The sequence below is a fragment of the Ailuropoda melanoleuca genome, chromosome 13 (genome assembly GCF_002007445.2).
Source record: "Ailuropoda melanoleuca isolate Jingjing chromosome 13, ASM200744v2, whole genome shotgun sequence".
NCBI classification, from domain to species: Eukaryota; Metazoa; Chordata; class Mammalia; order Carnivora; family Ursidae; genus Ailuropoda; species Ailuropoda melanoleuca.
Genome location: NC_048230.1, coordinates 39,455,537 through 39,471,467, shown reverse-complemented (window position 1 = coordinate 39,471,467; position 15,931 = coordinate 39,455,537). Strand labels below are relative to the sequence as shown.

General features: G+C 57.4%; 1 protein-coding gene and 1 long non-coding RNA gene across 9 annotated transcripts; one reads left to right on the top strand and one right to left on the bottom strand.

Annotated features, from left to right (window-relative positions):
- The first annotated feature begins 1,906 nt into the window (after window positions 1–1,906).
- FADS6 (fatty acid desaturase 6) lies at window positions 1,907–14,521 on the top strand. The gene is made up of 6 exons (XM_002919828.4): window positions 1,907–2,136; window positions 2,638–2,804; window positions 11,554–11,734; window positions 12,344–12,531; window positions 13,541–13,720; window positions 14,187–14,521. Exons 1-6 carry the CDS (start codon window positions 1,974–1,976, stop codon window positions 14,334–14,336), a joined length of 1,029 nt encoding a protein of 342 aa, XP_002919874.3. The 5' UTR covers window positions 1,907–1,973; the 3' UTR covers window positions 14,337–14,521.
- Window positions 6,954–12,328, bottom strand: LOC117795597. 8 transcript variants are annotated; one of them, XR_004619669.1, is made up of 4 exons: window positions 10,762–12,328; window positions 10,184–10,414; window positions 7,666–9,697; window positions 6,954–7,516 (listed from the first exon to the last, which is right to left on the bottom strand). It is a non-coding gene; the product is annotated as an uncharacterized LOC117795597 (long non-coding RNA). The 8 variants fall into 8 exon arrangements; XR_004619671.1 differs by having other exon boundaries at window positions 6,954–7,937; window positions 9,003–9,697; XR_004619672.1 differs by having other exon boundaries at window positions 6,954–7,898; window positions 9,003–9,697.
- Window positions 14,522–15,931: the final 1,410 nt, after the last annotated feature.

Sequence of the window (15,931 nt, the reverse complement as noted above, 5' to 3'; positions counted from 1 at the left end):
CCCTCTCTGTGTCTTAAGACCCAGAATGCCTTGTTTTCTTCCTTCGCAGGCAGGTTTAAATGAAGTCTGCTTCTCTCCAGGGAGACTGCCAGCCAGCCCCACCCATAGGGATTCCCGCTCCCGGAGCTCCGCGAGGGCACATTCGGCACATTCGCCTCCATTCCTGTTTGACACTCAGCATTTGCTTCCTAACAGCGTCACTTAGATGTCCAGGGGGAAGCGAGGGGCTTCTTGGTACTTTCTTCCTACCTTGTAGGAAGTTTCCTAATTTATAGGATAAAGGCCATGGAATTCCACCTTTATAAAATTGTATTATCATACTGCATATTAATATCAAACATGCTTTTAAAAATTGTACATGTCCCGTCCCTGAAAATGCTAGGATATCTGGGAGGCGAGGCACTTGGAGGTAGGGTAGGGTGGGGGAAAGGCACCTCCTCGTTCTCTGTCTTAAGAATCTGATAGAAACAAAAGATAATTGAATTTGGAGGAGACACCTGGATATGAGTTCTAGTTCTGCCATTTAGTAATTTGGGGTGGGTGTTGGGGAGATCAGTTCATCTCTCTGGGACTCCATGGATTAGATGGGGCTGATGCCATCTTTGCAGAGCTGTGGGAAAACAGAAAACCTAATTAGGATATGGAAGCCAATGGTGAACACACGCATGTGTGTGTCTGTGTGTGCACGCCTGCCTGTGCTGAGAATGGGTCTTCTAGACTGCAGCCCCTTAGAATACTGACCTGGTAAAGAAATCTTACCCTTTTATACAGAATCGGAGGGCTAAGCTCACAGGAATTCGTGAAGGAAGATGGCATGGCAGACAGTAGGAATCAGTCATTAGTGTCCCTAACCTCCTCACAGGGCTCTCCTCCACCTCCCTCCTCCTCCTGCTTTTCTTCCTCCTTCCCAAAGATCTCCTCTGAAATGCTGCTGCCCTCGCCATGCCAGACCTCATTTTGAAAGGGACTTCAGTACAAAACCAGGGGGAATGTAAAACAAAAAAGAGAAAGGAGAACAGAGCCCCAGATGCTGAGAAGGGCGTCGGCCGAGCAGGGTCTTGTGCTGGAAGGACCTCCAGAGGCTCTGGGTGGGGGGGCTGCAGTGATGGGAAGGGACCAGGGCAGGTGCTGCTCCCAAGGCAAGGGGGGTGGGTGGGTGCTGTTTGCCATGACCCTGGGTGCCATTGAGCGAGTGGAATTGCAGAGGGATCCACCCGGAATGGTGAGCTCTGAGTGTGTTTTCTCTATAGTTATGCCTTTCTCCATGGTTATTCCTTTTACAGTTTCTCACTCCAAAAATCTCTGGGCTGGAGAGCCAGTTCTCCATGGGTCACCATTGCTAAAGTCGAGGACCAGAGGGACCCGCATGCCCCATCTGTCTGGACGGAGTGAGTCCTTGCACTTTCTGCCGCATGAATTCAAGAATGTTTTTGTTCCAAGAACTGTTCTAGGTACTAAAGACGCAGCCTGAGCGAGAGCGGCAAAGGTAAGACCCTGCCTGTTGGTGGAGACGGACCGCCCGGTCACATGTGGGAGCGTCTGCTAGGCGCTACTAAGAAAAATACGCAGGCCAGGGGATAAAAATGCTACAGCAGACTCTAGAGGGTGCGGGGACGGGAGGACGCGAGGAGGGTGTCCGAGAGGGCCCTGGCGGGGGCTCTCTTTGGGGATCTCAGCGCCACCCCCCACCGCCAAGGCGGCCGGCATTCCCTCCAGCCCCGGCGGGTTTTCCCTCCGGGGTGGCCTCCCCACCGGGGCGCATCCGCCCGCTCCCTCTGCGGCGTTTCTGGGCTCTCCCGCCGGGAGGGTGCCCCCGGGTCCCAGCACGCACCATGACACCGAGGGCGGGTGTCCCCGGCTGGCGCGTGACTCCGCCCCGGCCCGCCCCTGCTTGCGCCGTGCGCCTCGCGGGCGCCGCAAACCGTCCCCCAGTCCTCCTGGGTCACCCTGGTGGCCGCCGGGCGCGCGAGCCCATGGAGCCGGCTGGGGGCGCCCCCCGGGGGAACGGCGGGGGCGAGGCGCTGCTGGGCGAGCTGGAGGCGCTGGTCCGGGACGTGGAGAGGGCGAGCTCCTGGTGGGAGCGTCACGGCGTGGACTGCGCCATCCTCGCGCTCAGCCTCCTCGCCTTGCCGGCCGGTGAGGAGCACAGGACAGGGTGATAGGAAGCCGCGCTGCGGCTGCGGAACGGAGTGAGGGGTAGGGTGGTGGAGAGGCTGGGGACTGGGGCGTGAAGGAGATGGTGCGTGCCGGGGACCCCAGGAAGGAGGGGTTCACCCCAAATCCGAAAGTCTGGTTGCAGTGTCCTGCCGTTTGTCCCCAGAGGATGGGGCACTGGAGGAGGGAGAAGGCCTGACTGCCTGAATGGCGGTGGGGTGGGGGTGGGGGGGTTGAGAGGGATGAGAGGGACAGGGGGAGGGGAGGATGTTCCATGGGGGACACCAGGAATGGGGTTTCCCCTGGACCTTTCCTGGTCCAGACCTGCCTCATTCTGCCTGTGGCAGCCCCCAGGCCCCTGGCCCACTTTGGCCTGGGCTGTAGGGGTAGTGGCCAGGGTGTTTGGGCCCAGATCTCCAAAAGCTGGAGGAAACCCCTGCCAAGCCCCTATCCTCTCATCTCCTCTCTCCTTCCTCCATGCAGGGTTCTTATGCCTGCGCTCTGAGAATGTGCTGGTCCTTGGGCTGGGCATTACCATCCTGGGTGTGTGTCACTACACGCTCACGGTCAAGGGCAGCCACCTGGCCACTCATGGGGCGCTCACAGAGTCTAAAGGCTGGAGCAAGGTCTGGGAGCTCTTCTTCGTGGAGGTGAGGTTAGGTGGGGTGGAGGTGACTGCTGGCACTGTGTGGGCGGTCTCATTGTTCTGTTCGGTTCTGTTTTTTTTTTTTTTTTCAATCCCATCGTTCTGTGGGGGTGTGGAGATGTGTGGACAGGCCCCTGTGGGTGTTGGTATGTGTATCCAAGTGTGCAGTCTACATTACAGTGTGTGTGTGTGTGTGTGTGTGTGTGTGCGCACTGCCCCCAGCCCTTGAGATGGTGTTCACACCAGTGGGTAGAGAGCTGCGTGAGGAATGGATGCATGTCCACCTACGGGACCTGGCCCGGGCACCCCTGTTTCTCCGGGGGGCACCTCCTTGCCTCTCTGTGGCACTGGACAAAGTGGAAATAGAGCTTCCCCCTCTTACCAGGACACCTGTCCTGGCTACAACCTTTGGGGCCTCCTGGTTTCACAGTCAGGGAGTAAAATGTGAACCCCGGACAGAAGGGGAGAGGGAGCAGGGGCCTGACCGTGTCCCAACTCTGGAACGTGCACCGCTCTGATGCCTGGCGATGGCGGAGCCAGCCTGAGGAGCCCCTGCTCTCCTGACCTTTGCTACTCCTTCCCCATTCTGCCTCACCCTTTTCCCCTACGGGCAAAGCCAGAGGCTTCTGGCCATGTTGTCCTTCTCTCTGGACTGGCGTCAGGCCTTTCCGGTTCCTCTGTGGAACTTGCCCCCTCCCCGCCCCCTTCCAGGTAGACCCTCACCGGGCTGCCCAGGTCCCTTATGGACGAACAGGAAAGCTGGCACTGGAAGCAGACCTTTTCTGCCACGGCTTGCCATGACCAATTAGCTCAATGATTAACTTGATATGACTTTTTTAAAAAAGATTTTATTTATTTACTTGTCAGAGAGAGAGAGAAAGCACAAGCAGGGGGTGCAGCAGGCAGACTCCCCCGCTGAGCAGGGAGCCCGATGTGGGAGATATGGGACTCGACCCCAGGACCCTGGGATCATGATCTGAGCCGAAGGCAGACGCTTCACTGACTGAGCCCCCCAGGCCTCCTGAACTTTATATAACTTTATTAAGGTCTCTATAACTACACACACACACAGACACACAGACATTTCATAAAGTTACACATTTCCTCCCTGGGGCTCTCCATTCCCCCTTCTTCCCTTCCCCTCCTCTCCCACCTGCACACGTTTCTAAAGTGCTGACAACAAGAGGAACCTACGGGTTCCGATCCTCAGGGTGCATTTCAAGTCAGTTCCCTTCCCAGGGAACCGCTGGGCGATGCTGCTGGTTAGACCCTGAGGCATGGAGCTGGGGTCAGATGCCCCGTAGCTTGTAATCATGGGCAGGGGAGAAGCTGGGGACACAACGGGTAGGGTGAGCTCCGTGTGGACTTCTCAAAGCTGTCCTGAGTGCCAGGAGCCCCGGGGACAGCTGAGGGTGAGTAGGTGTTGTGGATTTTGGACTAAGTTACGACAGGAGATTTGACTGTATAGCGGTGACCGTGTTCTCAAACTTCCCTGTGCAGCTGAATGACCTGGAGGCCCAGGCTTGTCAAAGAAGGGCACCCTGGCCCCTCTATTCACCAGGTTCCCCAGTGATTGAATACCCACCAAAGTTTGAGAACACCCTGGCTTTGACTCTGGGGAAGAAGGTAGCTATTGTGGATGCCAAGCGAAGGCAGGGAGCTGAGGACACGTCCACCCAGAAGCTTCCCCAGCCTCCCCAGCTGAAGAGCTAGCACAGAATCACAGTGTCTTTTTTTTGTTTGTTTTGTTTTTTAAGGTTTTATTTATTTGACAGAGTGAGACAGCGAGAGAGGGAACACAAGCAGGGGGAGTGGGAGAGGGAGAAGCAGGCTTCCCGCCGAGCAAGGAGCCCGATGCAGGGCTCGATCCCAGGACCCTGGGATCATGACCTGAGCCAAAAGCAGATGCTTAACGACTGAGCCACTCAGGCACCCTCAGAATCACAGTGTCTGACCCGCCGTGAGGGACCAGGTGGCTTTGTGGCTGCAGGCTGTCTTGTCCCCATGATCCCCAGGGCCGTGGCCTCATCCTGGCCTCTTTGTAGGTTCAGCTCTTGGCACAGGGCTGAGATCTCAGTGGGTATTTCGTCAGTATTTGTTGCTGGTGACTCTGCAGGTGACATGGGGACAAGGTCCAGGGAAAAGCCAGCTCCTGGAGGGTCACCGTCCAGAGCCCTGTGAGTCCATTGTGGTGGGGGAGGCTGGGTTCTCACCTCCGTGTGGTGACTGCGGCAGGGCGTGCTTTCTGGCCCCACACCGCATGGTTCTGGCTACGCCCCTGGGGAGCGTCTGGTTTCCAGTGTGCAGCAGGGGACCGCTCAGTCTCCCCCTACCGCTGGCATTCGTGGGGCGAATGGGATCCTCGGGGAGGGTGCTGGTCTTGGCGGCCAGGCAGGGGCTGGCATTGGGCACGGCCGTGGGAGCCAAAGCCCAGGCCCACCGGCCGCCTGACCTGGGGCAAATTGCTTAATTCAGTGTTGGCTTCCTCATCTAATAAACAGGGATCATAACATCACTGGCCTGGTGGAGCCAGTGCGAGGCTTAAATGCGACCACGGAGATCAGGATTTAGGGCCTGGGCCTGACTCTTGGACGCTCCCAGGTCTTGGCATTGTTCTTTCTTTTCTGGAGGGAACGTGAGGTCAACTGCAAGGAGAAGGTTAGCAGTTTTGTCTTTCCTGTCTGTTAGTACTGTTTAAAAGAAAAGTTCGTGCATTATGCAAAGCTGACAGATCTGAGTGAGTGTGCGAGTGTGTCTGTGAGTGTGTGTGTGTTGAGGGCTCTGTTTGCTGTGGCGCTGGCCCACCCTCTGTTCTCCGCATGGCACAGCTGGACCCGACTCCCCACTTCCGCCGAGGCTTACTGTCTGCTCTCTTCGATCCTTCTCTCCTTGGCTGCCTGTGCTCGACCCTCAGGAGCCACCAGCCCTACAGAATGATCTAGTTCTTTAGTCTGGAGCCCCAGGAGTCAGCGAGGGTCATTGGTGTCCCTGGGCACCCAGCTTTGGCCAGGTTTGTCACAGGGTCTGCTGGGTCGAGCTGGGGGTGGGACAAGGGCCTGGCCCTCTCTGACCGCTTGGCTCTGGGGGGAGGGGCAGGCAGGGTGGACAGGGCAGTGACACTCCAGCTGTCGTGGTTTCTTTGAGGTATCCCCAGTCATACACACCTGCCCACACTACGGCAAACTGCCCTCTGAAGACCCACTTCCGGTTTGCATGAGAAAGTTCCATGCCTCCTGCTAGTGAGCCTCTGACCTCTCCCCGGTCCACGGATGGCCCTGGCCTTCCCTGCAGAGCACCTGCCCCTCTCTGTCCTAGGTTATGTGCTAGGACTGCAGGAAGGGGGAGGCAGGGTCGGGTGGGCAGGGCCAACCTTGGTTTAAATCCTGCAGCTTGGAAAGGGTTGACTCCCCAAATCAGAGGGTTTTAAGGACTTCCCTGTATTTCACTCACAGTCAAGATGCTTCTTGAGTGGGAGGGAACAGGTCGAGCCAGTCACTAAGCTCTTTAGTGTGTCTCCACTTCAAACCCTCCTTCTAAAGTGGCTTTGTGCTGCAGGGGTGGAGTCACAGCTGGTCCAAGGGGAGCATGGGGAGCCCGGCTCTGCCCTGGGGGAGGGGGCGTCACACAGGGGAATGCCACCACCTTCGTTGGAGTCCCGTGTAGTGGTGGAAACAGAGCTCGGAAGCCCCAGCCTGGTCCTGATTCTAGAATGTTCTCAAGTTCAGTGTGGCCATTATCTTCTGGGCTATCTCTCTGACCTTTCTTCTGTCCGCACCCGAACCCTGAGGGGTGTTAGTCTGGGTATGCCGACTATGATTTTTGATTTTTTTTATTTAAAAAATTTATTTAGAGGGGAAAACTAGATCTGTAGCACGAAATATACTTTTGTGGAAAAAACCACAAACTTCGGTTTCTAAATAATTATAGATTCACAGGACTTTGCAAAAATAGGACAGAGAGGTCCAGTGTACCCTTCACCCAGCTTCTCCCATTAGTTACATTTATATTCTTTTTTTTTTTTTAGATTTTATTTATTTATTAGAGAGTGAGTGAGAGACAGAGAGAGAGCAGAAGCTGGGGGGAGAGGCAGAGAGAGAGGGAGAGGGAGAAGCAGGCTCCCTGCTGAGCAAGGAGCCCCATGTGGGACTCGATCCCAGGACCCTGGGATCATGATCCAAGCTGAAGGCAGAGGCTTAACTGACTGAGTCACCCAGGCGCCCCACCAAAAGGGACTTTCAAGCAGTCCCCCACCCCACCGCCCCCGCTGTGGTGTGGCTTCCTCAAGGGTAAGCCCGAGGACTCTGGGATGGGGGTCTCATGGCGTTTCCTACTCCTGTGGGTCTGTAAAGCCCAGCTCTTGGTGGCGGGGACCGTGGTGGGCTTGCATATGACCCCTCAGAGGCAGAGGACCCCAGAGCAGGGCCAGGCAGTGGTCTGTGGATGGCAGCCAAGTGTGAGGACTGCAGCCTTGAGGGAGGGGTTCGGGGAGATGAGGGCAGGCTTGCTGTGAGCCCGGCAGCGGCTGTCTAGCTGGGCGAGGACGCCGGTTTGAGGGGGAGCTTCGGCGGCTGGGACAACGTCAGTCCAGGCTGAGTGGCGATGGCCGAGCAGGGCTCCCCACATCACCGAGCTTCTCCTCCCTGCCAAGCCCTCCGCTGGGTGCTGGGGACACAACGGTGACCCAGACCCGCTTCTGATTCCCCAAGGGCTCAGAGTCTGGTGGGAAACAGATATACATGCGTGACACAGGAGTACTAAACGTCGTGTTTATATCAGCGGACACTTACTGGGCGCCTCCTGTGTACTTTACACGAATTACTGCATTCAGTAGGCACGCCTCCCTGTGAGGTGGAAGCTGTCATTACCCTCACTTCGTAGATGAGGAAACACTGGTCTGCGAGGTTAAGTCACTTGGCCAAGACAGCTCAGCTGGTACGAGGTGCAGCCGGGACCGGGGCAGGCGGAACGTGACGGGGGCACCGAGCAGGTGGTGTGCGGGCCGTGTGCACGGAGAGAGCGTGGCAGGGACACGGGGCGACATCTCCAGACATCTTTGGCTACTGTGACCGGGGTGTGTGTGTGTGTACGTTACTGGCACCTAGTGGGTAGAGGCCAGGTGTGCATTTGGGATACACTTCTACAAGAAAAGAATTGGTTGTTTATCTGAAATTTGAATTTATCTGGGTGTCCTATACTTTATCTGACAAACCTATTGCTGAGGCCCATGGCGCCCACCACCCTGAAGCCAACATGAAGGGGGTGCTCAGCTCCTGGGAATCAGTGAGAGAGGGTCCAGAGGGAGCCCGGGGCCTGTCCTCCCTGAGGGCAGCTGGCTCAGGACAACCAGGCGCCTTTCTTTCCCGTCTGGTCCTCACTTGTTGCCTCCTGTCCCTGTGTCCCTCTCTGGAGTGATGCCACCATGCCCTAGGCCCCCGAGCTGGAAACCTGGTCATAGCCCTGGATCCCTGCTGATCCTCCCATCCCTCCCCTTCCCAGGTCCTGTCTCCCATGCCTGCCTGTCACTTTCCCTTTCCAAGAGCCTGCAGCCCATCACCTGTCTCGTCCTGCCCCTCCCCTTCCAATGCAGCAGAATGACCTATTTAAAACCCAACTTTGACTGCACCATAATTTTATATGATGTGATGTAATCCTGCAAAGTATTGTTTGTTTAGAAAAATAAAATATTCAAGGACAAGTAAGAGATCAAGGTCCTCCCTTAAGTCCCAGGAGGAAAATGAGGAGCTGGGGGGTGAGGTAGGAACAAGACCCATCACTGTGGACTTTTTGAATTCCGACTTATGTAAACGTATTACCTATTCAAAAACGAGTAGTTTTCGAACTACCACCTTAGCTATTCGTTACCTTTGGCCACAGGCAGAGGTCTGAGGATGCTCGAGTGCACAAATGGCCAAGTGAAGAAATAAGTGACTGATGAGAGACTTGGGGTCCCTGATGCTTAGCGGAGGGAAGGTGTCAGGAAGACTTACAGTGCCACCTGCCCCATGCACATGCTGGCCACTTACATCGCCCGAGTGCTGCTAAGAGATTGGGGCCCTTAATTCTCCCTGAGGGGTACAGAGCACAGTGACATCCAGAAGCAACACCCTCCTTGAGGTGCCTGGCTGAACCAGTTGGTGGAACGTGTCCCTCTCGATCTTGGGTTGGGTGGAGAGATTGCTTAAAAAAAAAAAAAAATCAATACCAGCCGTGGGGGCTTCTGGAACTCTTCCCGGGTCTGCATGTGGAATTCTCTTGCGCGAGACCTCTGCCTAATCCTTGGGAGCAGGCCAGTCCGTGTTCCAGCTCCTTGCGCAGCACTCAGCCCCTCCCCTGCACTCCGGCCGATGGGTGTATGTGCCGATGGGTGTAGGTGCCTGGGAGATGCCGTCTGTGCGGTCTTCCCTCTCAGCCCAAATCCACCCCCTCCTTCCCTCCACAGAAGGAACATCCAGATGGGAGTGAGAATTCCAGTGTTAAGGAAATAGCTCCAAATCTGTTCTTATTCATATAAAAAGGCCAACCAGACTCTGGAAGTGGGCGCTGAGTCACATGTAGCTCACCCCCCCCCCGGGGTTCGGCCACATGGCTGAGCGGCTCACTGAGGACCCACCAGGTCCCTGGGGGCCGAGTTCTTACCGCGCTGCTCAGTCCTGCTCAGGCGCCCGGTCGTTGGTGGCGGTGCTACTCCGAGTGCGGTGAGCTGCCAATCTGGTCTGCGAGCAGAGGCCGAGCTGGTGCCAGAAGGAAAGGCAACTCTGTCCCCAAGCAGCCTGCACGTGCCGTGGGCCCTCGAAGCAGCTCATAGAAGGAGCGATTCCAAACAGCTGCTTCTCGGGGCACCTGGGAGGCTCAGTCGGTAAAGCGTCTGCCTTCAGCTCAGGTCATGATCCCAGGGTCCTGGAATCAAGCCCTGAGTCACTCTCCTTGCTCAGCAGGGAGCCTGCTTCTCCCTCTGCCCCTCCCCCCAACTCCTGCGCGCTCTCTCTCTCTCTCTCCCCCAAATAAGTAAATAAAATCTTTAAAAATATATATGGTTTCTTAAAAAAAAACAAAACCAAACTAGTTGTTTCTTCCAATTGCATGGGATAGGACCTTGAGGTTCAAAACACACCCTTGCAGGCCTTGGCCAGAGGCAGGCTGGCCTCTGAGGAGATCCCAGTGGACCAGGCTGCCACCCTGAGCCCGCCGCTGAAAGCCTCTGCCTGAAACTCGAACCAACAGCGAGGCCCCGGCGGGTGCGTGCTCTGGGGACCAGCAGGCCTGGAAGACCTGTCACTTCAGCTGACACATTACCCGCGCACCCTCTGCAGCCTCCCCCAGGATCTGTCCCTCTGCGAGCTTACAAAGACAGTGAGCAAAATGATCCCTAGGCGGGTACCTCACCTGAGAGGGAAGCGCTTCGTCCCGCTTTTGTGGGCTGCACAGCGAGGCTGTGCGGGGTCGGCGCTGACCTTCCCGCCCCTGCCTCCCGAGGCGCCGGGCAGCGCTGGTTTGGCATATCGGTCTGTTGTAACACCGCAGTGGTCACGTCACTAGCTGTGCCCCTCCTCAGTGTCCTTCAGCCAGAGCTTCCGGCTACATTTTTGTGCCATCTCAGTCCAAGGGAGGAAGTCTCTGCAGACAGAGCATGAAGACGATGTTGTTTCCGATGTGTCTCCTCCTGGCTTTGCCTCTGCTGCCTGGACCCAGAGCCTGGGTTCCTGCTCCCTTGCAGTTAGCGGCTCATCTCAGGGGGCTTACGGCTTATCTTGGGTGGATTCTGGGTGCCAATCCTCCCTCTGCCACCTTCCTAGCTGAGTGACCTGGGGTGGTCACGTGGCCTCCCTCGGTCTCAGTTTCTGCTTCTGTCAACTGTGGATCATAGCGCCCCTGACCCACCAGGCTTGAAGATGTACAGATCGCACTCGCAAAGCGCAGGACACGGACCGTGCAGCGAAGGCTGCTGTCTTCGCCAGGCTCACCGTGATCGCAGCTGGGAAACTCTTCATGTTCTTCTGGAAACAGGCGGGCAGCCTCTTTGATAAAATTAGCAGAATCTTCTGGCCTGGATAAAATACTGGAGGAGGCTGACATCTGCATTTTTAATTTGCATATATCTGCATAAGAAACACCTTAGTGCCTCTTTTGCATCCAGAAGGACTGCCCTTCTTGGAGTCCCCCCGCCCCCCAGCTGCAGTCCCACTGCTGCTTGTGAGCAGTTTGGAAGAATCCCATGAGGGACATGCAGAGGAGTCACCCCTGGGGAGAAGCTCACGCTCAGCCCCCCCACCCCGGGGTCGCCTCACCCTGGGTGCCACCCTCATGGACAGACCACTCCTGCACCCCTCCCCTCGCTGCGGGGGGTGGGGCTCAGAATGCAAAACAGTGCTGTGAAGATACAGAGGTTTCCAAGAGAAACAGACACAAAATCATTGCAGCTGGGTGCCTGGAGCTTTACCTGCAGTGCGCCGGATCCTCTGACAGCCCCCTCAGGCTTGCGGGCTTTCCCGGGTGGTCAGCGGCAGAGTGGCCTTTGGGGCTGGCTTCCCCCCTCCAAACACTTAGCATCGCTGCGCCGAGTGGATGCAGCTCTTTTGACTGGCGGCCACTCTGCGGCCACAGAGACCTGAGCGCTGATGGTCCGACTAGCTAGGGGGTGTAGGGCAGGCAGGTCCTGGAAACGCAGCATCCGGGGAGGGTGGGTGTTTTTGAGGCTGGCTTGGCTTGACCGTGCCTGCCACGGACCCGGTGCCCTGTCCGGCCCCCTCCTCTAGGTATGCTCGGCATTCAGTGCAGAGTATGCCAAGTACGGACACGTCAAGCTGCACCACGGTTACACCAACGTGCTGGGCCTGGGCGACTCGAGCACCTGGAGGCTGCCTTGCCTCAACCGCTTCGTGTACATGTTCCTGGCTCCTCTCTTGATCCCCGTCATAACCCCACTGGTGGCTGTCGGTGAGTATGCCAGGGCCGTGCCCTGCCAAGAGTGGGTTCGCCCTTTTCCTTACTTCCCCTCTTGGCTTCCTGGAGGCTGCTCGTGGAGGAAGCTGAGAGCCCCGAGTTGAGACCAGAATCTTTCTGAGACAGCCGGGCAGGGTGGAAGGAGCCTTGGACTCAGTGCCGAGTCTGGCTCTGCCACTTGCTGGCTGATGACCGATGACAGGTAACGTAACCACTCTGGCTTAGGTTCCTACCTGGTCCTCAAGGGTGGTGTGAGAGCATCGTGAGGTCACAGATACACACGTACTTCGCAGGTGCCTCGTGCCGTATTGCACGTCAGGGATTGTAATATTCTGGTAACAATATCATTCGGTGGAAGGAGGGGCTGGGTCCCTGGCCTGGATGGCACTTACCACTTCCTAGCAGAGTGGCCTTGGTCAAGTTGCTTAGTGCTCTGCTTTCTTATCCATAAGGTGGGTGCACGTATTTTCCGGGCTGTGAGGATGAATGGATCGCCCTAGTTAGCACACTAGTTAGCCCCCGTGGGCCAGAAGGGAGCCAGCTTGTGCGGGATCTGAACCTTGCCCCCCCCCCGCCCCCCGGATTCCTTGTTTCCTCCGGCAGAGCGGCTGAGAAAGGTGGAGCTCAGGTCAGCTGTGCGCACCCTGGGCCTGATCTCCCTGGGCCTCTACGCTCACTACTGGCTGCTTCGGAGCGTGTCTGGCTTCCGGAGCCCCGGCTCGGCCCTGCTCTGCATGCTCACTACCAGATCCCTGCTGGCCCACCCCTACCTCCATGTCAACATCTTCCAGGTGAGGCCTCCCCAACCCTGACCGCAGGCTAGATTCAGGGCTCTGGGGAGAGAGAGGCCACCTGGGGAGAGAGAGAGCCATTCCTTCCCGTCTCCCACCCCCACTCTCTGTGGGTTATCACAGAGTTTGGATTTCAGGTGAAGAATTTGCTTCTCTTCAACACCAGCTGCCACTCACATATGGATTGTGGATGGAAGATTTAAGAAACTTCTATGCCTAGGGCCCTTGATTAGCTCCTGTGGAGACACAAGTGATTAGGACCCCATCTCCCGTCCTTGGGGCACTTACTGTGATAAGCCCAGGTGACATGATCTGTGGGCCATCACCGAGGCCCCAGCGCAGGCCACGAGGCTGGAGGAGCCGGAGATAGGAGACCCCCCAGAGGCTTAGCACTCAGATCAGAGCCATTTCCATAGGGATGTGTCCCTGCTCCCTGGACATGAGACAGATGAAGCCCCCTTCATGCGCCTATCCTGGCCCTGGCCACACTGCCGGCGATGACTTCACCTCAGAGCGTGCAGCTGTGTGTGCTGCCCGAGCCATCCTGCCACCTGCCTGTCCTGCTAGAGAGGATGCTCCCGTTCACTCCCACATCCCTTAGAGGCACTTATCCATACTTGTTGAATGAACAATTACACAAACTTGATCTTGAACCCCAAGCAGGATTTTGATTCATGAAAAGAGAGCAGAGAAGGGTCTCTCCAGGATGAGACAAAGGCATGGTGGCATGACAGCGAGCAGTGGGCAGTGGTGGGCATGCCAGGACCATGGGGTCCAAAGGGTATCCAAGCCCAGCCACTCATCGTACAGATGGAAAGAGAGGCCCAGAGATGGGTGAGACTGAGCTCAGAGCGCAGACAGGAGAGTCCCAGCCTCCTCTTGCCTCTCCAGGTCCCGCAGGAGTGGGAGTGAGGGAGGCAGAAGGACCCAACCGGGTCCCCAAGTGGTAGGCGAGGATGTCCAGGGCAGGGTGGGGAGGCCCAGGGTGTGACCCACGCATCTGTCACAGCACATTGGGCTGCCCATGTTCTCCCGGGACAAGAAGCCCCGGCGGATTCACATGATGAGCCTGGGGGTGCTGAACTTGCCCCGGCTGCCGCTGCTGGACTGGGCGTTCGGCCACTCCCTCATCAGCTGCCACGTGGAGCACCACCTCTTCCCTCGGCTCTCCGACAACATGTGTCTGAAGGTAGGCGGCGGGCGGCCTGGCAGGCTGGGATGAAGGGACTGAGGGCGGAGCGGAGTGAACCGTGGGTCTCCCAGCTGGCCGGGTCAGAGGTACCCTGCAAGGGCAGCCCCGTGTACAAGCGGCAGCGTGCATCTCCAATCAGAGACGTGTGGGTTCCTTATGAGCACTGCGACTCTGGACAGGTTAACTGAGTGTCCAGGAGCCTCGCTTCCTCATCTGGACCATGAGAGTGAGCAGGGCTTGTTGGCGGGGAGGATATGGGGGAGAAGCCCCCCACCCTAGCCACTCCTTTCCCTTGCCTGCTGGGAGGGGAGAGGTAGGAATTCTCCCCGCCTGTCCGGTCCTCCAGAGCATCATGGAACAAGGCGACAGGAGCTGGGGCTGGGAGAAGGAAGGGCCCCCCAAGGGGAGGGGGCTGCCCCCAGTCCCGGCTCAGCGGCCCCTCCTCCTGCCCATCTTCCGGCAGGTGAAGCCCGTGGTGTCCGGGTTCCTCCATGAGAAGCAGCTGCCGTACAACGAGGACTCTTACCTGGCTCGCTTCAGGCTGTTTCTCAGTCGCTATGAGGAGTTCATGGTGCAGACCCCTCCCATCACTGAACTGGTGGGATTGCAATGAGGGGTGGGCCGCACAGTCACCCTGCACCCCCTCCCTGGCCCAACCCTAGCTCTCTTGCTTCTGCTGGCCTGCCCTCACTCCAGGAGGGCCCGGGCCCTTCCCCAGTGCGGTGGCTGGGTTGCTGGTGGTGGAGTGGGGAGGCACTGGGGGCAGTGAGGTGGAGGGCTCCAGCTGGGATTTCTAGGGGTAACCCGTCCTGTTTGCTTTTCTGGGTTTTGAGGGATATCTGGGGGAAAGGAAAAACAGTGGCTGGGCATTCTGGTCAGTGTGGACCTCAGCCAACTTCATCTCAGGGCTAAACAGCTGGATTCCTCCCCTGCTGTGTCTGAGCCTTGGTAGGGTTAAGGGAAGGTGATGGGGGGAAAGGAGGGGCCCTGGGCAGGGGGAGGCGAGGAGAGCGAAGGGTCAGTCCCTCAAGTTAGGGCCTCCCGAGTGCCAGGAGAGCCCATGCTTGGCTGGCACTGCTTCTTCCTTCGTCCTTTGGGCTCTGTCTGCTAAGGAGCCCTCTCCCCAGGGACCACAGGGAGAGGTTACTTTTGGCAGACTTTCCTGGTATCTCAGCCAGAGAAGCCTCTGCAAGACACAGGCTCAGCAGCTCCCGAGATGCGCAATATCAGTGAAATCAAAGCGTATGTGTTTGGTGGGGAGAACACTCCGGGGGAAATAAGGGCATAAATAAGAGTGTAAATAGCTTTGAGCCTGACCTTGGCTAGTTCTAGAAAAAGTCTGCTTTGTTCCATGATGTTTAGAAGGGGTGGGCCTGGAAGAACTATCAATTGCAAAGAGAAAAATTACTGGGAGGGTAGCTGAGGCTGGAGGGGATGATGGGCACAGGGTCTGGAGGACAGACAGCCTTAGAGGGGAGAGGAAGGAGGGCAGGGTGCAGTTACAAGGGGCTTGGAGTCAAGAGCAGGGTTTGGCTGTGAACAGGTGCCTGCAGCCTGGGAGGGAGGCAGGGATCCAGGGAGTCACGGATGCCAGCCAGAGGTGGGAGGCAATGTGCTGGAGACGCCACCGAGAGTCAGGCAAAGTGGGCAGCCTGGAGCGAGGGCTGGGGGCCACCCTAACTACGGCTGGATGAGAGGGCACAAGGAAGGACCCAGCTGGAGACTGAGGGAGGGACAGAGGAGGAGGCCAGGCCTATGACGGGAGACCAGAGCAGTTAGTCCAGAGTAGGGCTTCTTACATCGGCAGTATCGACATCATGGCCAGATCCTCCTTCGTCACTGGGCCTGTCCTGGGCATCCCAGGACGTTTAGCAACATCCCTGGCTTCTACCCACGGGGACGCCAGGAACCCAAGTTGTGACAATCAAAAACGTCTCCAGACATTGCCAACTAACTGTCCCCTAGGGGGCAAAATTATCTCTGGTTGAGAACATGCGAGTCATGTTCTGAGCATACAATTGCCTTGTTTTTCAGGGACGACTTTGGACAGGGTAGAGGGCATGCTGGCTCCGCGGGTGGGGAGGCTAAATGCAGCAAGTGGGATGGGCAGGGGCTTAGCCAGCAGGCCACGCCATCCTCCACACCCGGTCCCGGTGGAGAACCCATCCGTGGTGTGGCTCTGCTGTCCCTCCAGTTCCATTCCCTCCC